We start from the raw sequence: 25076 nt of genomic DNA, 5'->3' as shown, positions 1-25076 counted from the left end.
GATTTCAGGGTTGCTGTTATCTACAATTCATATATGGTATCTATTGTATTTTATTATATATAATAATACATCTATATGTCATTATTATTATTATTATTCATTATATATATATATATATATATATATATATATATATATATATATATATATATATCTTCCATTATGCTATACTATGCTGATACTATAATTATTATATATCTTATTCTGAGCTGTATTGCTGTGCTGAACATTATGTCATAGTATATATACATTTCACTTTATATTATACTTTATATCTCATACCATATTATACTGCACTATATTATACTATGCCATGTTATAATATGTATGTATAATGCATATATAATATTGCATAATGCACTACATCCTATCTTGATATTATTAATACAGACAACTCCAAGTATAATTACATATTCTGGTGTTCACTGTCATAGCTGACGTTATCATATTACTCTCATGTATAGTATAATCTGCTGACTGTGCAGCTACTGTCACTTTGCTTCAGACAGTAGTAGTAAGTTGGGAAAGCAAGCAGAAACCAGCTCAGCTGACTGTGAGACACGTGTCAATCAAGCAGCGTCCCTTGTTTGTTTTTTGTATTTCAGAACAGTTGTAGGGAGGCTTCCCAATCGCTCAAATCTGATTTCTTGGCGCCAGCAACTAGCGGACATTAGAGGAACAGCAGCTTGGGCCTGTCTTTGGTTTCCTTCAGGTGTTGCTTGATAGCTTGTCACAGGCGCTCTTCCAATGTGCCATTCTTTTTTGTACATGTTTAAAAAAAAAAGTTCTGTAAAACACCATTGCAGTGTGTTTAGCGATGCTCTAAAAACATAAACTTGACGAGAGGTTGCTGCCAAACTGATTTTATTTTTTTACTTTCAAAAACAGAGTAGAATCATTCCCTTTAGTGAAAATTTAAGCAACACATAAGCAGAAAAATTGTTTTATCACACAACAATTATGCAAATTAAGTACACACACACATATATATATATATATATATATATATATATATATATATATATATATATATATATATACACATTTTCCTTTACTGTTGATTAATTTGGTTTGATATTTCATTCATGTAACAGGTGTTATGAATCAGAGAAAAGTGAGACAAAGATGAACCTGGTTGTTTCATTTTCAAATACAGCTCAGTTATAAGACTAACAACTGTAATTGATGTTGACAAAGCCATCCCTTATGTTGCATTGGTATGGGCGGTTTAAGGCTCCTGCTTCCACTTGGGTGGCACACACTCCCATTAGCTCATTGTCGCCGCGTACATCTCGCTTTGCTCGGTTCCAGACTTTCACAATCATGAAGCTGCTGGTGGGATTAGTGAAACTGAACCCCTGGTTCCAGACGGGCTCACTGCTGGCAGGAACCGTTCTGGTCGTTTGGGTGGTGGAGCCAATTTGGACCTAAATTTAGATTGGATTCATCTATATTACATTTACATGTGAACTTAACTAACTACAGAGAGATCAATATGCACATGAAAAACACACATACATTTTTTACAACATTTTATATTGCAAGCTATTTACACACATGTTCTATGTCCATGCAAAGTCTGAGTATAACCACTTTTTATCAGTTCTTAGAATTTATAAAAGGTTATTATGATTTCTTGATTTTCTTCATTTCTTTATGGGGTTTTTTGCCATAGCTGCAAAGCATAATTTAAAGGAATATGTGAATCATCTTGAAACAAATCACCCAGCTTCTATAACCACTGAGCTGACATTTGGGTAAAGAGGTATGAGGGGTCTCACCTCAACGTAGGCGTCGACCTGGCGATTAAACCAGCCAGTTTCCACTCTCACAATCAGTAAAGTTTCTGGACGTTGTCCTTCGATGACTTGAGGCTGGACCAGTGCGATCACCAGGAGTGCAACAATAGCAGTCAGCTTCATCCTCGCAGACAGAACAGCAGCAGCAGTATTACTGCTTGATAAAACAAAACTGACCCTGGCTAAGACAGTAAACCCTGACACAGTGTGTCCCGGACTCACTGTTGAGATCTGGCCTGATGTTTGCTGTGTGTTAGCAGTTCTCTTGTCTTGTCAGTGGGAACCTCAGGGTGCTCATGGCTTGATTCAGGCTTTTATTGAGGACAAAGAATGAGGAAACTACAAAATACTGAGCAACACCTCCTTTTTGACGATGACTACACGTTTTCTGCGCCAGTTCCAAACTTCTAATTTACTCACCTTTGCCAACATCCTGTTGTCTGTTGTGTTGGACTGGATTCCAGATGCTCCTACAACAAAGATACCTGATGGTGCCAAATAGGAAGAGTAAAATGAAACTCATGGCTATAATTTGCGTGATTTTTGTCTGCCAGTATCACTTGTTACGAGTAGCCTATAATGAATGATAAGAAACTGGAACACTATCAGAAATTACGGCAATATATTAAAATAATTTTTCATTTAATGTAGTGATACATGTAAATTGCAGTCCTAGATTTTGTGTACTTGTTTTTCCGCCTGCTCAGACCACCGACCAAGCAATTTCCATGGATTGTTGGCTGAGGCGCAGGCAGACCTCATCACATTTGCAAAACAAAAAAGAACCTGACAGGCATATGACTGATTCTTACCAGTACAGTCACTTACAACAGTGTGTAGAACGTATAAAGTTCTTTTTCAGTTACATATCTGCAGCCATCAGCAGCAGGAATATGTGTGTTGCATCTGTTGTGCACATGTAAATGAATATAACTGAATGCAACCTTTATAATCCACTAATAGTCAACAGTAATAATGAAACAAGCTTTTAGATGTAGCCCTAATTGTTTTGTAATATACTGCTAATATACAGCTGTATATTGATTTTTGGGGTAACAGTTACCTAGAGCCAGCACTTCGACTACACCTCAGGACGTATAAAACATTACAACATTCTTGTTTGTTATATTGGCATATTTGGTTGTAGAGTCTTGGTGACACGCATTCGCGCTGGTTGGTAAAGTACTGTAGCTGGCGAGCTAACCGCTAGCATGCTAGCTGGCTGGGCTAGCACTATTTAGTCACAATAGCTCCTCGAGCTTCTCTATTTTCTCTCTGCTGTTCTGTTTACTCCCCCCTTTTGCATTTTGTTCATCATTGTATCCCGTTTCGTTCAATATAAAGTGATTTAAGAGGGAGAATAAAGCAAACTTGTTAGCTTCATAGCTTAGTTAACAGCTAACGGTACAATAAATTCACACAGTTTATTCAAGAGACTGAGTACAGACAGAGTATTTGTACGACTTCTGTCTCATAACTATCTGTAAACAATTGCTCTTTTGTGGAACAGTTTTTTCTCTGACAGAGGAGGTTAAATAAATTGGATGGTGCAACACAGCTAATAAGCCACGATAGTTTCCTCCATTTCGGACTGTCCTGCTCTCTGTTCCCTCATAGGTCAGCACTGTCAAGACAGCTCGCTAAGGTCAATCGCACAAATTTCAACAAAGTTGAACTCAATGCAAAAAATGTGCGCAGATTTACTACGCCTCCGCGAGCAAACCCACTTATCATGGTGATTCCATCGGAATTAATTGAATTTGTCGCTATCTCGCCAAAGCTGACCAGGCCTTAAGGCCCCAGAATAAGAATAAGCACACGTTTTTCTCTCATGTGGAAACATATTTAACTTTTGCGGACGCGTCTTCCCATCAGTTCAAGATGCCGGGTCGAATTCACGAATTAGACTTTGTACGCAATCACACCATCTAGTCTGAAATTCGCTTGGCATTCTGTCATTGTAATAATTTGGACAAATTATTTTCCCGGGAAGCAACCAACAACATGTCAAAAATGAATCACCAGTAACCCAAACATGGAAAAACACCTGTACTGTTATTGGTCTCACAGTTTCTCTAGTAAATTTCAAAACATATTTCATCATCTAATATCATCTTTATATTATATCATATTGTTTGATACATTTGGTGTACATTCAGTTATATGACTCAGTAAAAAAGTTGAGCAGACTGGTGTGTAAAGTCTGTGTTAGTTGGAACAAAGAGAGGAAAATGTGTTCACACATTCCTTGTGGTTTTGTAAGGGACAAAAGGCTATTGTCCTACATGTTCTGACAAAAAAAACAACAACCCCAAAACAATCAAAAAACAAACAGCACAAGATCACGCAGCAGGAAGGAAAGTTTTAATGCAATCTCTTGAAAACGATCCAGCAGCAATGATGGGTAATAGACTCACCAGGCTGAAAACAAGGACTCAAAATAATACACACTTCATTAATAACATATCTCACACTGTTGTTGCAGTAGCAGGGTAATCAAATAACAAGCTTCAAGTAATATCTTGACAATACTGAAAATGTTGAAAAAATGTATTCATCAGTTTTATGCTCATTTGTTATTATATTTCATGTTTTCTGAGTATTTTTTGAGTTTTGCTGACAATACTAATTATATTGTTTTTAAATGTAACATCTTTATTCATTTAGTAGTGTTGAGGGTAGTACCTACATTGTAACATCATGGCAGGGTGGCAAGAATTACTCAGATCCATTACTCGAGTAAAAGTAATAATACCACAGTGTAATGTATATTCCATTAGTATACTCCAAGTAAAAGTCCTGCATTCAAAATCTGTAAAAAAATATGTATTATTACATTGGATTATTTTGACTGATGTATTAACAGCATTTTAATGTGATTTTGGATATGACTATGGCTATTGTGCTGCATACAGTGTTGACAGCAGCTGGCATATTTTGGATTTATCAAGTGAGTCGTGTAGCAGGAAAAAGTATTATCATTTAAATCTCTTGGAGTTGGACTCACTAACCCTCCACTCCTGACACCTCAGAAAAGAACTAAATCCTTCCATGTCCATTTGAGCACATGTATGGGACACACACATACTAATCCTCTTTTATTCTCATATCATCTCTGTTTATTTTACCATTCTTGTTTAGAGAGTAAATGTATAACTGTTCACAATAAATGTTATAATTGTAATGTTTCTCGTGTTTTTAAAGTGGATTTTGCGCAAAGTCAAAAGAGCAAAGAGCTGTTTTCTGAATGTATAGCCTCAAACTGTTAGTGAGAACTAAACCAGGAAAAGAGAAAGCATGTCTTGTGGTTTTTAGCTATGAATATGGCTGTTGTGCTGCATACAGTGCTGACAGCAGTTGACATATTTTGCATTTATCATCTCAATAATAAAGTCACATAGCAGGAAAAAGGAAATGTTTTAGATTCAATTTCTTGAATGTGATCCAGGAGGACACCGCGTTAGACTGCGAAGTGAAGGAAGAGCTCATCATGTTTATTATTCTGCTGCATCTACATCAGATTGTACATGTCTGAGAGACAACAGACTAGAACTGAACTTTATTCACATCGTGTATTACACATGCAGGTCCATAAAACAAGACTCCAGGTGGAACAGGGCTCTCGACATGAAAGCCCTATTCAGCGATGCTCTCAGCTTCCTGATCGCCTCGGTTCGGTAAGACCCCAGGTCCAAATTGCAATGGGGTGTTTGGACCCTGTCATACTCAACTTGCCAGTCTAGTTTAACTTGTAATTATTAAAACTTATGATTCTAAATAGCTTTGAATAAAATAAGCCGCTTTATTTGAAATATCAATACATTTGTATCAGTACATCAGGAGCCAGAGCCTTCAGGTATCAAGCTCCTCTCCTGTGGAATCAGGTCCCAGTTTGGGTTCGGGAGGCAGACACCATTTCCACATTTAAGAGTAGGCTTAAGACTTTCCTCTTTGATAAAGCTTATAGTTAGGGCTGGCTTGGGTGAGTCCTGAACCATCCCTTAGTCATGCTGCTATAGGCCTGGACTGCCGGGAGACTTCCCATGATGCACCTCTTTCCTCTCTCCTTCTCTCCCTCTCCATCTGTATGCATTTTTATCCCATTACTGCATGTGACTAACTCAACATCTTCTTTCTCCCGTAGTTCTGTGCTTTCTCGTTTCTCTCCTCTCTCCTTCTGTCGCTTTCAGCAGGTATTTCTACCTCCAGGGCTGCAGAGTCTGGATCTGTGGTTGTGGGCTACTTGCTGCTACTACAGTTGTTGTTATTGGCTCTGTTACTAATACTGACATTATTTTTCCTATAGCTGTCATTCCTATTATTACTAATGTATTTATATTAACACTAAAATTACTATTCTACTATTTAAAAATAAAACAATCTACATGGTCTTTGCCATTGACACGGCAGCGGCGGATGACTGCCCACCATTGAGTCTGGTTCTGTCCAAGGTTTCTGCCTCTTAAAGGAAGTTTTTCCTTGCCACTGTTGCCAAATGCTTGCTCATGGTGGGATTTGTTGGGTCTCTGTAAATAATATTATAAAGAGTACGGTCTAGACCTGCTCTATAGGAAAAGTGCAATGAGATAACTTCTGTTGAATTGGCGCTATATAAATACAATTGAATTGAATTTAACGAATGCTCTTAATCAAGTACTTACATCAGTTTAATGAAGTGAAATGACTACATCACTAACAGATATGTTGATCATTTGCTTTTGGTGGTGGTGGGGAGTGATCGGTTAAATATACAGCTCACTGACAATATAAAGTATACACCCAAACATTCCTGGAATATGTTAAACGATCATCACAGTGGTTCCAGCAGCAGGCATTTTGAGTTGTCACACACAGGTGTAATTGTTATTAGCTCCACCTGTGCTTTTCCTACTATGACAAGTCAGAATATCAGAACACTCTTTTTGGGCTTCCAAAGGGGGGGCATGCCAGAAAAAGTTTGGGCACCACTGGATCAGCATTACACGTGAATGAAAGGTAAACTCAGGTTAGAGGTCGTAAGCCTACTTTAAGTTCCGTTGTTTTATGTCAAAAGACAAAGAGCAAGTAGAGGTGAACGATATAAGGGAGGAGAGTTTCAGTGTACTGTCCGTACCCCATGATGTTTATCTGAGCATGTGTCTCATTAGCTGTCCTTGAACAGAAAAACAGACCTGCTTTGTGTCTCAGCTGCCTGCGGCGCAGAGGACGACAGCTTATTGATGAAGCTGTGAACGAAGCAGCAGATAACAAAGAATCACATTACTGGTTCAACTGTTTAGTGGCATCATTTATACTACACAGACTAAATACACTTCTGCTATCATTCTAAACTTCGACCACTACACCACCATCTCATGGCTAGAAAATACCATTACACAGTGAAAAAAAAATCAGAGCTCGTACAGTAGCATAACAGCACCACCCTGTGGTTAGAAAATGCACTTACACTAGCAGCTGCCACAACTTTACTGCTTTACAGCATGTTTCTGAGTTCATTCTGTAAGAATGTAAACCATCTTTCATTAATACTGTGATGCTTAAAGAAACATTTTTGAATGTACGTTTGAATGTGGATGGAGGTTTTGAATGTGCATCATACCGGGCAGCAAGAAAGGACACACTTCTGTGCCACAAAACTGTGTTCATGCTTTCTGACTTCTCACTCATGTTCTCTTGTTCGTGTGGAAAACCATCTATGTATGAGACGAGCTCACAGGCGTGGGCTTGCATGCTCACGCACGGCACCGTTAGATAATCTGAGCTACATCAACCTGACTGCATCAAGAGATTAAGATTAACAGGGATTAAGATTTGGGAGTCAGCGTCATTGGGACATCACAATGTGAACCTTAATCACAGCACACAGTGGTGCAGCACCCAGTGCACATTATGATGTGTCTCAGGGGTCAGTGGTGTACAGTGTCTGTCCATCAGTTAAGTGTTTTGTTGTATCAATTTTCACTGTATTTTATTAAAAGAGAATTAAGCACATAAAAAGCGGTATATGCCACATTAGGTGTCATTATTGTTTTATTATATTTGTCTGTTGTCCACTGACCAGCAGGTGTCCACTGACAAATGAGTGTAAATGAAGTGTTCACCATGGAGGTACTGTAAGACATTTGCTCGTGCAGCGACATGCAGATGTTTGCATGAAGCAGCTGTGATTTCAAATTCATTAACTATTCCATTATCACATCTCGTCATAGTGACTGGATCATTTCTTAATGGTGAGCCACAGGAATTCATGACACACGCTGCATTCATTCATGCATGCCTGACATGTGCATAGGTCTGGTGCCCTGATTATTAAGTGTGTCTGTAATATTCCTATTCATGTTTCTGCCGCGGTTTGTATTAATCTAACATTCTCCTGCACATTCAGAGTGACATGACACTGACTTGGACCATGTGGTACTTGGTGCTCTTGGTGTCCTGATATTGTTCTGTGGAGGGGTGGGGAGGGAGAAGCGGAACCCGGATGCTGATGCTGACCGATGAAGAGAAGGAAGCAGGAGAGAGGGGAGGAGGAGGAGGAGGAGGAGGAGTGTGAGAGGTGGGAGGGGAGGGGTGGAGAGAAAGAGAAACTGGGTAATTACGGGCAGCAGCGGAGTGGAGGAGGCCATCCCGTGAACGATGGACACCCCCGTGTATGCGTGCAACTTCTGACAACCTGAAAGACTATTTTCTGCGAGGCGATTCATTTATTTTCTTTTCTTCTTCTTTTTTTTTTCTTTTTTGTTGCCATTGTTGTCATTTGTGCGGGAGGCAACAGCTTAGCGCCGGCTGAGGGAGGAGATGCGGTAATATCATGAGCGTAGCCGGCCAGGGAGAGAGAAAGAGAGACAGAGAGAGAGAGAGAGAGAGGAGGGGAGGGAGGGAGGGAGGGAGACAGAGGGAGCACGGGGAGGAGAGACGGGGGAGTCGGCTTCCACCAGCCAGCTGAGGATGCTTGTTGTTTCTAGAAACAGGATTAATCACCGGGCCGAGCGCTGATCCTCCTCCGGCGCACCGAGCGCGCCTCTCTCCGCCGCAGCTGTCCTGAGCGAGGGCGCGTTCCGGCTGTCTGGCCCGGTCTGCCCGAGGCTGTTTGCGTTTTAGATGCTCTCCCCCCTCTTCCTCTATTTCCTTATGCAGGGCCGGGGAGGGGTGAGCCAAAGTGTGCACCGGATATTGGAAAACCCATTCTTCTTGCTGATGCTGTTGTGATAATAGATGATTATCTGGACAACGCCGCATCCGAACAGAGAGACACATCCTGACCAAACGAGGCCTGGCTTGAGAAGAAAAGGGAATGTATGAGCTTGGAAGGGTTATGAAAACATTTTTGGACCGTAGCAGTAGCGAGGAGGGGGGTCCCTGATATCGATCAGAGAATGGATTCAATCAGGGCATTCTGACTTGGGATATTTGAGACTCTGCTCTTACAGAAATCAATCTGTGGCAAATGTAGCCTTCCTGTCCAGGTCTGAATGAGATCTTTCTTTTCTGCTCCACTTTTCGCCAGCTGCATAAGCTATATAGGATCGATCAGCTTTAAACTACTGTTATTTATAGCAGGGGGTGGGTTTGACATCTCCCATCACTGGCACCGGTCAAACCTCACGCGTCCTCTTGTTTCTTATCTTTTCTACCTTCCCTCTGAATGATGCTGCTTTCTGTGCTGTAGTAAAAGAGACACAAACCGAGACTGGGAAATACTTTATTCTAGGCCTTAGAGAGTGGAAACTGGGCCGGTTCTCACTCCAAGCACGGACCTGACCGCATGACAAACAAGTGCATGGGAGTAGCCTGCAGGGCCCGGCTTTAGATCACGACCAGTCCTCCGTACCTCTCCTCTCCACCGCCGTACAGCCGCCTGTGATGTGCGTTACGGCATTACGCACGGAGCAGGAGCGACCGTTATCTTGATCTGCCTTATATCAAAATTTCATCTCGGGAAGGATGAGCAGCAAGGAGCTGACGGTGGTCCAGTCCAACCAGTATGTGGGGCCTTACCGGCTGGAGAAGACCCTCGGGAAGGGACAGACAGGTCGGAACCTCTTTAATTACCTCGAGTCTTGTAGCGAGGCAAATAGGACGTCTGCAAGGTGCATCAGCTGATTGCAGAATTCAGAATCACTTTAACATGTGATATTCAGAGGTCATGATTTAATCCTTATTCCCTCTGCAAGTCTTCTTATCTAACATCGTTTTATTCTGCTACACCCTTCTTGGAGGGTCAACTAAAATTCATCACAGGATATCATTTTTTTTGTTTGCTTTAGTATTTGGGAGGGAGAAGACAAGATCACAGCAGGCAAATGTGGTACAGATATACCAATCAGGCTTTTTTGTGAGCTGAGTTTGGTCAATGTTTGTGACAATGTCAGTAAAGCTTTTTGAATAATTTATGACATCCCCTCCTTCCTGCTTTCACACTGCATGATGATTTCTGATACTCTCCCTCTCTCTGTGCGTCTCTCAGGACTGGTGAAGTTGGGTGTCCACTGTATAACAGGGCAGAAGGTGGCCATAAAGATTGTCAACAGAGAGAAACTCTCCGAATCAGTTCTAATGAAGGTACAGTGCTTATAATTGACCTCATCCATCTGTCTATCTATTTACGAGCTGCGTCTACTGTGCCTACAGTTACTATGACTGTAATTATGGTGGCTACAAAGCTCAAACCATGTACGCTTGCACTCTCCAACCTGCAGAAATAGCAACAGAAGTAGAGTCAAGAAAAGCCCGTCTGTGTGCTGTAATTTGGAGCTGCCGAGTGTGTGGGCACTGCTGCTGTATGTGGAACAATAGAGATGATTTCATTCTGCTAATTAAGCCCTCTGATGAAAGCTACTGCAGCTGAAACACACTGGACTGAAATACAATTTATTGAGCTTTTGAATGTGAGTGTTTCTAATGTGGCTGATTACTTGCTTTTCTTTTTAAAATACAGCACGCTGCACAGGGGAAACTTTAGGCACCAGGAAGTGCGGCGTTGTGGTGTCATGTGTTTTAGTACATACAGATGTCTCGGCGTCTTCAAAACACAGCTTTTGAATACAATCTAGAGGAAGCTAGAGGGCCTTGTTCTATATAAGCTCAGACACTTGTAGAGGGTCAGGCCTCCGGTATGGGGAGCTCAAACAGCATACATTTGTGTGTTTCTGACCAGATTTCTTTCTTTAGTCTCATGACAAATACATGTGCGGAAATAAACGCCTTTTGCACCAAAGACAAAAAGCCGCCCTGCAAATGCCACCGGTCCCCAGTCATCTGCTTTATACAGTATGGCTCATTTGTGTTGCTTTGGAACGTTGCCCATTGCCTACTGTGTGATAACCGCCAGTAACCGCATTACTGGACTGCTGTCTGCTTGCTTTAGCAGGGAAGGCCAGCTGAATTGACACATTTCTGAAAAATGAACATTATGAGCTTTTGTAAAGATAGATGTTATGGCAGGGCTCTTGGATTGGATTGCATTAGATTGCACAGGTGTACCTAATAAAGTGGCCCCTGACTGAATTTATCTCGTACAGCAGGTCATAACAATCCCTCACATTTTTATTAGATGAAACAGTCTTATGCACAGATATGTACTCAGGGGTTGGCAAATAGCTGCCAAGGGCCAAATCTGGCTTAATCAATAGAATTAGGCCCCATGAAGGGATTCATCAAAACGTCGAAGCATGTTTCATCTCTAAAGACCTTGAAAGACCTTAAATCATAGTGAGAATGGCATGAATTTACCATCCAATAATCAATCCACCCATGTAGAGAGAAAAACCAATATGGTGTCTCATTCTGTGCCACGTTAAGAGGTCATACTATGGACAGCTGCTGGTGCTGAAGTGAGCTCTGACAACACACGAATACCTGACAACAAATAAAAACCGATTCATTTTAAAGGATAGGTTTGGATATTATAAAGTCCATCTTAATACAACACTCACATGCCATACATTATCTAGGTTAAAGGGTTACTGGTCACTGTAATCTTTCCTCCTATCCATACTTCGCGTGAAGAGATCTCTTCCCCATATAACCACTAAAACACTAAGATGGAATTTAATATTCATAAGACTTTAACTTTGGAAAATACCCATTTAATTTGCCTAATTCAGACTGCTGAAATCTCATATTGAGGAGGAATGATTACAGCGACTAATAACTCTTTCAATATAGGTATGTGAGTATTGCATTAAGCTATACTTGAATCTGTCTTTTAATCAAACAGTGCCATATGTCTTTAGTTCAAACACACATTTAATTCACCAGTGTTTAACTAAATGAGATTTGGTGCGCTCAAATACAAATATCAAAGGTATGAGATTATTTTTGCAAAGGCAACAGTTTAATAGTAAAGAAAAAACCTTTTTTTGTGCAACAAACAGTTTATTACTCACTGGTCTTTAGCACAGATCAGTCAGAGACATGACATCATAGAGAGGCACTGTAGAGGTGCTTGCTTTGACCAGCTTAATATAGCTTAATCAATCAAATAGATAATGTCCATCTGTCATAACTTCAAAACTGCATTAATTGATTTTTTTGGCCACTTTGGGGGAGCACAACAAGCTGTAAACATGACAATGACATAATGTCACCTTTTAAAGTTGATGTGGCTAAGCAGCTTAGCTTAGTGTTAGCAAACAGTTGCCTATTTACACATCTAGCAGACACGCTAGCAACATTAGCATTCATTTGAGGTCCAATATTCACTCTCTGTTTTGGTCTCCACCGACTCCTGAGGGAAATAGCTGCTAAATGCTCCACTCTGTTCACCAGCTGCTCGCTAACTGTGTCTGTCTGCTGTTTGGTGCTGAGCAGGTAGTGTGTACAGAGGGTTTTTAGGACTTTTTCGCTGAAAACCGCTGCCTGCTGCATCTGAAAACAACTATGAGAGCGGTGAGAGTGAACCAAAACAGTAAAGTGGCGGGGCGTAAAACCGAAGCAATGAACTGAAAGATGCTAAAACTCCGTAAACCTAAGGGGGAACTGCAGAGGTGGTGATAGTTGTCTGTAGGTTTGTCACTGTGAGTGACGCCTTCTACATCACACATAGTTATTTGGTTAATTGTTCATATGAAAATATTGATTGGTGCAGCTTTAAGTCTAAGTATGTGAGGAGCTATAGGTCTGAGCTAGCTTACTTTAGCTTTGACAAGGAAATTTGACGATGACAGCACAGGGTTTATTTCATGCAGAATTTTTAGATATCTTTGTTCTTTCCTTTCCTTCTTCTGTATTTCCTTTACACTTAAAAAAACACACTTCATTATAGTAAATAATTATTTGCTTATTCTGCCCCCTCCCTGTCTACAATTCAATACAATACAGACAACTCATTTTGTTACCACAACCTCAATGACTTATATGCCTTGAAATAAATATTAAAGATTTTCCAATCCTATTTAATACTGTCAGTGTCTGCTCTACATTTGACCTAACTCTGCCTTTACACTTGCTTCCTCCCTCGCTCTCTGTCTGACTTCATCTTTTATTTCGTCTTCCTTCTGACATTTCAATCTGCATCATTTCTAACCTTGCTCCTCCTCTTTTCTCTCTTAACCGTTCTCCACGTCTCCACCCTCCCTCTGTCTATCCAGGTGGAGAGAGAAATAGCTATTCTTAAACTAATAGAGCACCCTCACGTTCTGAAGCTGCATGATGTCTATGAGAATAACAAATACCTGTGAGTATCTCTTTGTCTTTGCCCTTTCCGCTGACTTATTTTAAAATCTTCCCTTCGTCTCTCTGACTCTGGATCTCTGCCAGAGCAGAAACAAGCTTAAATCTGAAAGGGAAAAAAGGTTCAAGGATCCTTCCCTTTCCTCACCTGTTTCCATCTCTCTGACCTCTCTGCCCTTCTGTCTCTCAGGTACCTGGTGTTGGAGCATGTGTCCGGCGGAGAGTTATTTGACTACCTGGTGAAGAAGGGCAGGCTGACCCCCAAAGAGGCCAGGAAGTTCTTCAGACAAATCATCTCTGCCCTTGACTTCTGCCACAGTCACTCCATATGGTCTGTGAGAGGCTATTGAACTTATGAGGCCTGTTCTTTTTTGTTCCATCTCCAGTTTTGTCTCTTAACTTCTCGCCGCTATTGCTGGTGTTGTGTCGAAGTCTGTTTCTCAGTCGATTTGTGTTTCCCCTTACTTTAGCCTGAGCCAAAACGTGGTGTGAACCTCCTCCAGTCGTTTTCTGCGATGCTTAACCTCAAACCAAACCTTACCCTAACCCCAACCAGTTATCTCTGCGATGCCTAACCATAACCAAACCTTACCCTAACTCCAACTGCGGAGGGGGGCAGTGCGGGAAACGCTGTTTATAGGGAAGGGAAACACTATTCAACAACAACAGACTTCGACACAAGATGAGCTATGGTAGTATGGAGCGCCCCGGGTGCCGAAGGGTTACAGCATATGCCAAGTAACTGCAACGTCCCTGGTTCACTTCTGGCTGGGGACATTTGTTGTATATCATCTCCCTCTCTCTCCCCTTTTTCCTGTCTGCCTCTTCACTATCAACTGTCCAATAAACGCCAAAAAAATGACCTTAAAGAAAAAAGGGGCTCTAGTAAACACAAGTCATACGCTTCAGTCCTGATCGGATTACACAACCTACTAGAAATTGAAATACCTATCAAGTTGGGAACACGCGTCCACATTCATGAGGTGGTCATGTGACCTGACACCACCGCATCCACTGCAGATACCAGGTCATAAAGACAATCTTTGGCGCAAAGTTACCTACACGTTTACAACTAGTTCAACTAGCTTACTTTGTGTTGCAGCAGGAGACTGATGGCCCATGGACTAGAGGTGAAAACCTGCCTTGATCAGTACCGTGATGCACGTTATTAAGTTACTGACATTATTTGCATTTTCCACAAACGGTCACTGAACTAGCTTATTTTTGCTTTAACGGTCTGGAAGCTGATTTATAAACATGAATAAAATTCTAACTCTTCACCCAGTTATGTAATATATAATATATATTTGATTAATAATGTAAATTGAAATAATCAGCTCGTTACACAATAACAAGCCCATGTCGTGGAAAATGTGACAGACGTTGTTCGTGTTTGATTTATTGAACCTCACAGACGTATGAGTTGGTATGAGAACAAGTGTTTGCTGGAAAAGGTTGATATGCATCCATATCAAATCCATCCAAGAAATATTGCGCTGACACATGTTTTGAAGGGTTGCCAGTTTATTAGGTACACCTAGCTAGCCTCGGAGCACTTCCTTGTTGCTGAAATGGTCAATAGGAAACTTTTCAGATTTCTGTATCTTTACTATGTTCTGTACTTTTATGTGTTGATTTTGATTATTTAATTCTTTCTCAGTATTATCACATGGCTGTGCATATTGTTCAGCAAGGAGTTTCGTCAACCACACAGACACTTTGAAAGCTGGGTTAGCATATAAGATATACATTTTCTGTGACTGAACAGCTACCTGACATTATCTGAGGGATTCATTAACCCGCATCTCATATTTGTGTGTGGGCCGATGAAAAGTCTCTTACCTCTTGAGCAGACAAACCTGTTCATAACCTCGCGTAAAAATGGAATTATCATCAAGCTAATTGCAGTTCCTGAAAAGCAGTATTTAACCCAGTTCCCCGTTAGAACCAGGACACACACGGCGCTAATAAACAATAGATCTCCCTTTTGGTATAAATGTTTACATGTCACATGGAAGTCAACCAAGTGTACGAAGTAGAAGTTTAGTTGCTGTTTATAGTCTGGAAAAAGACTGAAGTACTTTCATTGAGCATGTGTGTGTGTGTGTGTGTGTGTGTGTGTGTCCAGTCACAGAGACCTGAAGCCAGAAAATCTTCTCCTGGATGAGAAGAACAACATCAGGATAGCAGACTTCGGCATGGCCTCGCTACAAGTCGGCGACAGCCTGTTGGAAACCAGTTGTGGGTGAGTACTGGGTTAGATGGGTTCAAATGAGCTTGTATTTAGTTTTTTTTAGTTTTATTTTGCACAATTTAAAAAATACACACAAATGACAAAGATAACAAATAAGATACAGCGCAGGGAGAGGAAACCCAGTGGGCCGAACACAAAATTGGCATACAGAAAATAATATGACTACAGAAAAGTGTGTGCGTACATGTGTGTGTGTGTTTGTGAGGGGTAATATTGATGTATACACCTGTATTGACTCCTGAGCAATACTAATAATACATGTCACTATGAGTGGAACAAATAAAATATGGCTACACGGACAACAATACATGGGGGAAAGCATTTATAAAACAGCAGTTAAATGGTCTTTTAAGCATCTTCTGTAACATTTTATAGAGGAACAGCTTTTTGCCAGGTGGGAAAAAAACATTCCATAATTTGGTACCCATTAATCTTGTCAAAAACTGACCTCTGCAAGTGAGCAATTTAGGAAGATGAAGATCCGAAGATTAGCGAGTTGAGTCAGAAAGGACTTGTGAATTTGCTTCAAAGCTAAATTCAAGGATAAATTAGACTATAATAAAGAATAAGGAGAGAATTCATGGTTACAAGATGACTAACCCTCCTTATTATACCAGTAGATTTATTAATTTTTCTGCTAACCAGAAAAAAGTCAGTTTGTTCTCTCCAATTCAAACTCTCATCAACAAAAATTCCCAGGATTGTAGTTGACACTTCAGGCATCTCAACAGACTCAGTTGTAATTTTATACGTGCGACTTGTAAGGCTCTTCTACCTGTTTAAATATTATCTTTGATTATCTTTAGTTTTTACTGTACTGTATTGTAAATGAACTACAAAGATAATATGTATGCTCCTAAAATGTTAGTTATCGTGTACGAGGTGTGGCATTCATGTTTTTTAGAACTCTATTAGATAGCTGTGTTCATTTTAATCTCACAATGTGCGAGTTGGCCAAGTGATATCTGATATTAGTATTTAAATGACTTTAAGATGCAAGTAATTGGTAAAATGTGGACATTAGGAACATCCACAGCCATCGATTATGAAAAAAGAAGCAGAATAGAGCATTGTATTCTGCTTCTTTTTTCATAATCGATGGCTTTCTTCATTAAAAGCTTAAACATTTTTAAACCACCTGCCCATCAGGACGAACGTGGATTTAACAGATAAAATTAGTAAGGGATTGTCGCTTTCGCCTGGATTCATCTATTCACTCTATTCCATGGATAAACGAGCTCAGTGCTTCCTTTATCTGTGTGTATGGTTGTATTGGGTTAAATTATTTAATCGTTTTCTTTTCTTTATTTATAGATCCCCACATTATGCTTGCCCAGAGGTCATAAGGGTAAGTTACTTCCCTCTCAGTGTGTGTGTGTGTGTGTGTGTGTGTGTGTGTGTGTGTGTCTAATGCTACCCTGTCCTTGCATTTGTTTTTCAGGGGGAGAAGTACGATGGTCGCAGGGCAGATGTTTGGAGTTGTGGAGTCATCCTCTTTGCTCTTCTTGTGGTAAGGAGGTCCTTCTTATATTCTATTCTATTTTCTTGTATTTTTTTCTTTCAGTATTTAGTTGCTTGTCTTTTTCTCTCGACCCTTTGACTCCCACTATCCAGCTCATGTAGAACAATATTATATTGAACCTCATACACAGTATTCTCTCAGTATCAGTATTCAATCTTAAGGTACCCTGTTATGTTTTTCACCACTAGTGGAGCAATGTTGTGATGAGCTTGTCACCATTTTGTTTACATCTTGTGCTCTACTAGTAAGGTAGTAGGATGCACAAGCACGTGGGTGACATGACTGCTGATGGCTTTACACTGATTGACAGTTGGTGACGGTAACCTGCCAAGAAATGTAACTTGCCAAGAAATGTAGCAATGTGCCACCAAAAGCAAAGACCGCTAGTAAACATGGATGTAAAAAAAAAAACAAAACACATTTGTGAAGCCTTAAATGTAAATACAATGCGTTTTGTGAGAAACACAACATAAAGACATAGCTGTATTTAACTACAAGTATAAATTATCACCTCATTATGTGTTATACCTTTTTAGCCAACTTCATTTCAACTCATTACCACAAGTTTTACACTTTTTGGCATTTATGGTGAATAAACCTCATTTACATGAAATTATACCACTAATTTTTGAGTAAAATAAGCAGAAATTCTGAGTTATTTTGGATTATCACAGACTGGTATATGTCAAAAATTAGCCAGGATATTCCCAAGATGCCATCAGGAGCCTTAAGAACAACAAGGATGCCAGTCCAGATAGGATCCCAACTGAGATCTAAAAGGAAGGTGGACCAGAGCTTCTGTACCACATTGACGCACAGAATATTGAGGCTTTTACGTGACGGTATGTCAGTCACAGTGCTCAACAACAACTGAGTCTGAACCCTTCACTGTGGAAATGGGGGTCACTGAGCATCTTCATCGCTGCCATACTCCACCTCATTGCCACAGGGGATCCCAATCCTGTACAGAAGGCTCTTCAACCTTAACAGGTCTAAGGCCAAGAGCAAAGTCAGCAGTAGGGTTGGTTATTGTTTGAATTTTATCGATTCTCATTTCGATTCTGTTTATCAATACTGGTTCTTATAGATTCCCAGTTTCGATTCCAATATGGTAAAAAAGAGGTCAAATGTTTAGATTCTTATTATGTTATGTTACATTTTGTGTAGCGCTTTCTGTACCTTTCCCTGTAGGTAGCACCCTGTGTTCGTAAACTTAATTCCCTAGTTTGATTTAGTTAAACCCTTATTCCTGTGTAGGAATTAATAATTATTTTAATATTAATGATCAATAACTTCACAATGATCAATAAATAATTACTCCCTTATTTTTGTGACTTCACTGTGGTTATGTTTATCCCTAACAGAAATCACAGAACAACTATGTCCCCACAAATGAACTCAAGATGTATTAACTAAAGAGGAAAATAATAATATCCAGAAAAAATAACAGTAAACCAAGAAAATAGCAGTCTATATAAACAAATTTGTATTCATATAAATTAATATTATGAATCTCCCTTTAACCTTCTTTTGTTACTATAATTTAATGTAGTCTACTTTTTGTTTAGCCATAAATACCTTAAAGCAACCCTAACTACACAATATCAGCTACTGCATTGATATTTACTGAGCTACTCACAGTGCACACACCTGGCTTTTCACTGGTCTGCAGTCTCAACACACTGTAGTTTCATAAGTGTCATAACTTGTAAACTTAATTTACACCGTAAAATCTCTTGTCACTCACGTTACATTTCTCATCTTCTTTTTCTCACTCACTTTCCTCTGAGCTCCTAGTCGCTGCCGCTCGCTCACCCTCCTTGCTCAACCACCCGCTCATCGCTAGCTCCCGCCCCACAGCCAATCACGACACAGGAAACTGACGCTGTTGCGTTGATGAGTGACGTAGAAAAGGTCCTGGCAGATAGCCACGTACTTGCAGATATGTAGCCTGTGTTTGCAATAATAAAGGGTTAACGCGTTTTGGGACCGATAATCAGAACCGAAATTCTAATTTTTTTATGGGTACCCGATTCTTGGCATTTTGGATTTGGTTCTAATTTGGAACCGAATTTCGGTTCCCAACCCCAGTCAGCAACACCACCATCACGGAGCTTCAGTCGCCATCGCAGCACACTCCACAGAAGACCTCCAGGGCTTCCTGAATGCCTTTCCAAGGCATACAGAGCCCTTGGCCTAGCCTTAAACATCAAGAAGACCCAAGTCCTACATCATCTTCCACCCAACCAGACATCTTCCCAGCCCACCATAGAAGTGGACAACACCACTCTTGAAAATGTTGACCACTTCCCCTAACTTGGCAGCCTTCTTTCCTCAAAACCTGACATCGACTCTGAGGTCAACCATCGCCTGAGTTGTGCCAATGGAGCCTACGCCAGACTCAGGAAAAGAGTCTTTGAAGACCGAGACCTAAAGGCCCTATACAAAACTCCTGGTCTACCGAGCCGTTGTCCTCTCCACCCTGCTGTCTGGCGCTGAGTCATGGACCAGCAGACACCTGAGAGCCCTGGAACAACACTACCAAAGATCCTTACGAAAGATTCTGAAGATCAGCCGGGAGGACAGATGCACCAACATCAGCATTCTGGAGGAAGCCAACATGACTGGCTGCGGCTTAGAGGTAGAGCGGGTTGTCCGGCGAGCAAAAGCAAACATTTCAAAGACAATATCAAGACCAGTCGGAAGAAATTCCACATCACATCAAGCAACTGCAAGCACATTGCACTGGACAGGCGCTCCTGGAAGAAATCCGTGTAGGAAGGAGCTGCATGTCATGAAATGGAACTCCACCATTCCGCAGAGACAAAGCGACAGCACTGTAAGGAGAGAGAAAAAAGGGTCAACCACCACCACCCACCACCACTCTCTCCTGCCCACACTGCACCAAAGTCTGTGGATCGCAGATTGGCCTCCACAGCCTTCTGAAGACCCAAAAGTAGACGACCCAACCGAGAGGACAGTGTATATGTGTGTGTGTGTGTGTTGTCTTGAAGCTCTGGTCCCAATGTAAGGTTGTGATGAAATCAGATTTACACACCTGTAGCTTTGAAGTTGTGTGTGTGTGTGTGTGTGTGCACACGTGCTTGTGTTCATCTCCTGAAAAGCACAATAGTGTGACCCATTACCCCATTACACCACCTACTGGTGGGTCATATTTGACCTGGGAAGACCACAGATGCTATAAATTTGAATAAAACACCCACAATTGAAATAGTCAAATAGTGATCGTTATTTTTTTATATAAGAGCGTAGTATGGAACCATCCATGTTATTTTTATGGCAATTAGATGAAAGAACCCCATATTTCTGATATAAAAACATTTGAAAACAGGTCAAATTTGACCCATGGACAACAGGAAGGTTAAAGGAATAGATCGACAAAGATAAAAAAAATATTCCTCCTACCAGCACCTCTAAAGCTCACTTATTAACACAATGTATCTTGTTTGTTTAATTCATAAACGTAGAACAAATGCTTAAGCAATTGTACGGATTAAACAAACAAGATATAACATGTTAATTATTGTTTCCCACTATTTTCATTACCTTTGAACAGAGCCAGGCTAGCTGTTTCCCACTATTTTTATCCTCTAAGCTAAGATAACCGGCTGCTAGTGTTCCTTTTAACTATTTTGAGTGTGACAGAATTTTTGATTGACACACAAAACAACCAACCACAGCTATCACATGGTTCTACTTGCATAAATGAGTGTCTCTTTGTATCTCTTCTTAATCCTCTTCTATTTTATCTTCTTTCTGTCTCTCCCCATCCTCTCCCATCCCTTCCCAGGGTGCCTTGCCCTTTGACCATGATAACCTGCGGCAGCTTCTAGAGAAAGTGAAGAGCGGGGTATTCCACATGCCCCACTTTATACCTCCTGACTGCCAAGCTTTGCTTAAAGGAATGATAGAAGTCAATGCTGACAAGAGACTCACGGTGAGGAGGGAGGGACAATGGGGCATATCCAGGGAGAAGAAAAAGACACATACACTACCTAATGGCAATGTACTTTGAATTTTATTGTAGCGATGTATATATGTAACTACAGATGGAGCTTGAAAATAGAAAGCTGAAACATCATTTTGGAGTCAAAGAGGGTTCTCTCCGGAATCATGTTTTTGCTCAATCATGGAACAAAAATATGAGAACTCCTTTTTCGAACCAGATGAGATACACATTTCTTCAAATACCGTAGTATAAATATACACTGCAGTGCACTGGTGAGATAGGTCATAGAGCACATTGGCAAAAATCTATCAAAATCACTGTCCGCCCAAAAATCTTTAATGTTGAGGGCATTGTTTCAGCCCATGTCAGTCACTGGGAGGAGAGGAAAGGAGGTGTGACATATAAACATGACTAAGCAAGTCAAAAAGTTTACTCAAGCATATTTACTGAAGGTATATTTCTCTTGGTGCACATCTTGTGGCTATGATGAATATAATTGACCGTTCGCTAAACCCCTCCACTGAAATAGCTATTGTCCAATCATAGCTTAGCAACCGTACAGGCCTGTCAAGCTTTGGATTTCTCCCCATGTTGAAAGGTTTGCAGGGGGCTGTTGTAAGAGCCACACCTTGGGGGCAAATTCACAGAAGGATTGCGTGGCTTTAGTGTTCGCTAAACCTGCACAAATAAGACAAAAAGAAACGTGTAATTCTCAAAGCACCCGCAAAGGGTGAACTGCAACCCTAACTGCGCTGCTAAGCAAATAGCGTCTCGGTGCTCCGGTGCAATGCATACATTTGCAAAATGTTATAAATGCAAAATTGGTCCCTTCTATGCAAATGAGCCTCATTGCAAAAAAGGTCTAATTCACAAGCACCAGCGCTAATCAGTTAGAGTGAAAATTATTAGCGTCTTCAGAGAGTTGGTGGTAACTGAAGTGCATTTATAAGGGGTGTCACGCCGAGACTTTCCAGCGATCGTGGCAGCAGTGATTGTAGCCAGACACAGCAATAGCGCATCACAGTACATCATATGCACGCAGACTGCACAGACAGTACAATAGGCTACCTGATATTCACCATGAGGGAATGAAACTGTAAAACAACATAAAACCTGCTGCTGTGAGAAACAGAGACGATGGTTACGCACTGTAACAGTCCAGCAGAGAGCAGCGTAGGAGAGAAAACAGCTCTCCATGAGCCCAGAGGAATGAGGGAGAGCGCACAGTTAAAGCCCCCAAATAACAATCACTCTGACAAAACACTCAATACAGAGTGAAACAGAGAAAAACGAGAGACATCCCACATGTCGAACCGAATGAAAGCTCTCTTTCAAATCAAACATTGTAAGATAGGAGTGAAAAGTGTTGTTCTTGCAACTGCATTTCTAACATTTTTGACTCAAACGTTGCTTAACCATGTCAGACGCAAAACACTGGCAAATTGCACTCAGCTGCAAAACTTTATGGGCGTGTTTACGCTGAAATATCACTAGCGCAGTATTTTTTGTGAATCGGACCTTGAGACGGGGCTGATAGCGGTTGCAAGTTATGCGCAATTCATGGTGCTATCAGTGGCCGCAATCCATTCGATTCCATGTGAATTTGCCCATCGGTTCGGAAGGCTGTGTCTTTTTTTTTTTTTTTTTTTGCCTTTCCAAAACCAAAAACTCAAAAGCACAAGAGCAAAGAATGGATTAAACAGTGTGTTCTTCTGCTCTAACATAGCTGCAAACGTTAGCATGTCTGTCTACCTATAGTAGTAACCGAGCGCTACTTCCTACGCCAAGGAGGATATCATTAATTAGTTTGTGGTGTTACAGGTTAAGAAAAAAAAAACACATTCACGACTAGCGCATCAGCTGTATAGTATTTCTTCACTGTGGGGAAGCCATTGTGTCAAAGTCTGTTTTCCCTCAAATAGTGGTTCCTGTAGCGCTGCCCTTCGGCTGAACCAGTTCTAAACATTAGCAGCTCTGTCCTGCTCTTTATTGGATTTGGGAAAGTTTACAATCCAGCAAACCCAAGCAACATTATCCCATGGTACCTTTGCCAAACACATCAATTAGTCATCACCCTAAAGGCCTTTTTAATGTTAAAAGTGAAAGTATACAGTATACTTATCATTACTAGGACTAACTAACTCCACACTGCAGTACAAGAACAGTGCTGTTTCTTTATTTCCATGTCTTCTACATGGATCATCAACTGGTGAGGATGTTGAGTTTTTGCCTGGAACACATAGCTTTAGCCTCATCTTTTAGCAGATATCATGTACGTAACCACCAAGTTCATATTCCCCTTTCAAAGAGTTCTCGTTTTAAAATTAGTCAGCTGGAAGCAATAAAAAGTTTCCGGGGACAGCGTTTTCAACCAACTCATATAGATAATGTTAGCCTAATTAGCTAGCTAGCTACAGCTGATAAAATCTGTCAGCGATAGCTGTCATTTCAGCCAGCAAAATCATTGGTTGCCGTCTAGAAATGAGAAGCCTGCTTTTGACTGCCACTGTTTGAAATAAAGGTATTGTTTAGTAAGCATTTTGAATGGTAAATCTGCCTCGGTTATCATTCTTAACTGCATATGAATGGAGAGGTTAAAGGTGGGGTATGCGATTCTAATCCAAAACACGTCTTTCTGTCAGATTCAGCGAATATCTCCTCACGGTCCGCTAGCTGTTCGTTCTGTGTGTGCGCTGAAAAAAAAAATAATCTGGTTTTTGTACACAGCCCTGGCTCTGCTAAACAAACATAGTACCTGGACCGAGCCACACAACACTATTCCAGCCATGATTTGTGCGTCAGGTAACGTTAAATGACTTGCCCACGGACATTCATCTTACTTACAAGTTTTCCAAGATATGCTGTTACTGTGACGTTAGCTATAGTAGCAGGAGAGTTGTGAGTATCGCTGTCTGGAGCTGCTGTGTTGGCTCTGGGAAACCGTCTCGTCCTCTCTGGCTGTTAGCTTCACAGCAGCAACAGTAGGGACAGTTTGCTAACCCACAACCTAGCTAACGTTAGTTACATTACTTACTGTGTCGTTGTTCGCTCTATATCGTGGTATTTGCCATTGTACTGGATTTCTCCAGAATCGCGTACCCCAACTTTAACAGGAAGCAGCAACAGTAACTAAAGAAGGCGGGGCTTAGCAAACAGCCAATTGTTGCCACACATTGCACCACATCAGTTTATACAGCACATGAAGCATGGACCAAACATTTAGGAGGGAGGAAGGAAAGAAAAGACCTAGCCGCAGGCGTTGCTTCAGAATGTGACAGAAACTGACCCTGACACGAGAGCAGAAGGAGGGAGATGAAGGTGAAGGAAGGTGGAAAGAACAGAGCAGAAGACCTAAGGGACTGCTGAAAGGCAGGGGCAGAGTCAGCGATGACAGGACTGCTCTGAATTTATATTTCTGTCCTCAAAGGCAAGTTATAAGTTTATTTGGAGACTCGTGGAAACCAAGATGTATAAGAGAGGCATATATATATATATATATATATATGTGTGTGTGTGTGTGTGTGTGTGTGCATGTATGTACAATATGAATGAATGGACGTATCAAGTGGCTTCATCAGTGGCTGTAAAGAAGGATGTAGGCACTGAGGGTGAAATAGATGAGGACCTCTCTTCCTTTTCACCTAAATGCCAGCTTTCCCTCCTGAAAGCAAGGCTTGAAAAGAGACTGGCAGTTCAGAGCGAGACGGAGGGGAGAGGGTATGTGAATGGATGACTGAGTGAATGGACTGCTAGAGGAAATTCCACTGCACTCAGGTTATAAATTGAAGCTGGGATAAAGCAGGCATGTGGGGTGGAAATGAATTCATGCTTCGGAGGCAGAAAGACGGAGACAACTGT

At 40.9% G+C, this 25076-nt stretch overlaps 1 protein-coding gene across 6 annotated transcripts in view; it reads left to right on the top strand.

Moving 5' to 3' along the window:
* The first annotated feature begins 8329 nt into the window (after positions 1–8329).
* brsk1b (BR serine/threonine kinase 1b) overlaps positions 8330–25076 on the top strand; it is a 32351-nt gene continuing 15604 nt past the window's right edge. For 3 of the 6 annotated variants that reach the window (XR_006376100.1, XR_006376099.1, XM_044180309.1), the window contains exons 1-8: positions 8332–9831; positions 10267–10361; positions 13391–13476; positions 13663–13803; positions 15601–15717; positions 17041–17074; positions 17168–17236; positions 21060–21206. Coding sequence is in view for 4 of the 6 variants with exons in the window: in XM_044180309.1 (XP_044036244.1) it covers positions 9744–9831; positions 10267–10361; positions 13391–13476; positions 13663–13803; positions 15601–15717; positions 17041–17074; positions 17168–17236; positions 21060–21206 (777 nt within the window). In the remaining 2 variants the exon portion in view is untranslated. Of the gene's footprint in view, positions 9832–10265; positions 10362–13390; positions 13477–13662; positions 13804–15600; positions 15718–17040; positions 17075–17167; positions 17237–21059; positions 21207–25076 lie in introns of those variants that run through there. The other 3 variants (XM_044180310.1, XM_044180311.1, XM_044180313.1) reach the window with 3 other exon arrangements.

This window comes from Siniperca chuatsi, linkage group LG21, assembly GCF_020085105.1.
Source record: "Siniperca chuatsi isolate FFG_IHB_CAS linkage group LG21, ASM2008510v1, whole genome shotgun sequence".
NCBI classification, from domain to species: Eukaryota; Metazoa; Chordata; class Actinopteri; order Centrarchiformes; family Sinipercidae; genus Siniperca; species Siniperca chuatsi.
This window is presented reverse-complemented; position numbering and strand designations above follow the sequence as displayed.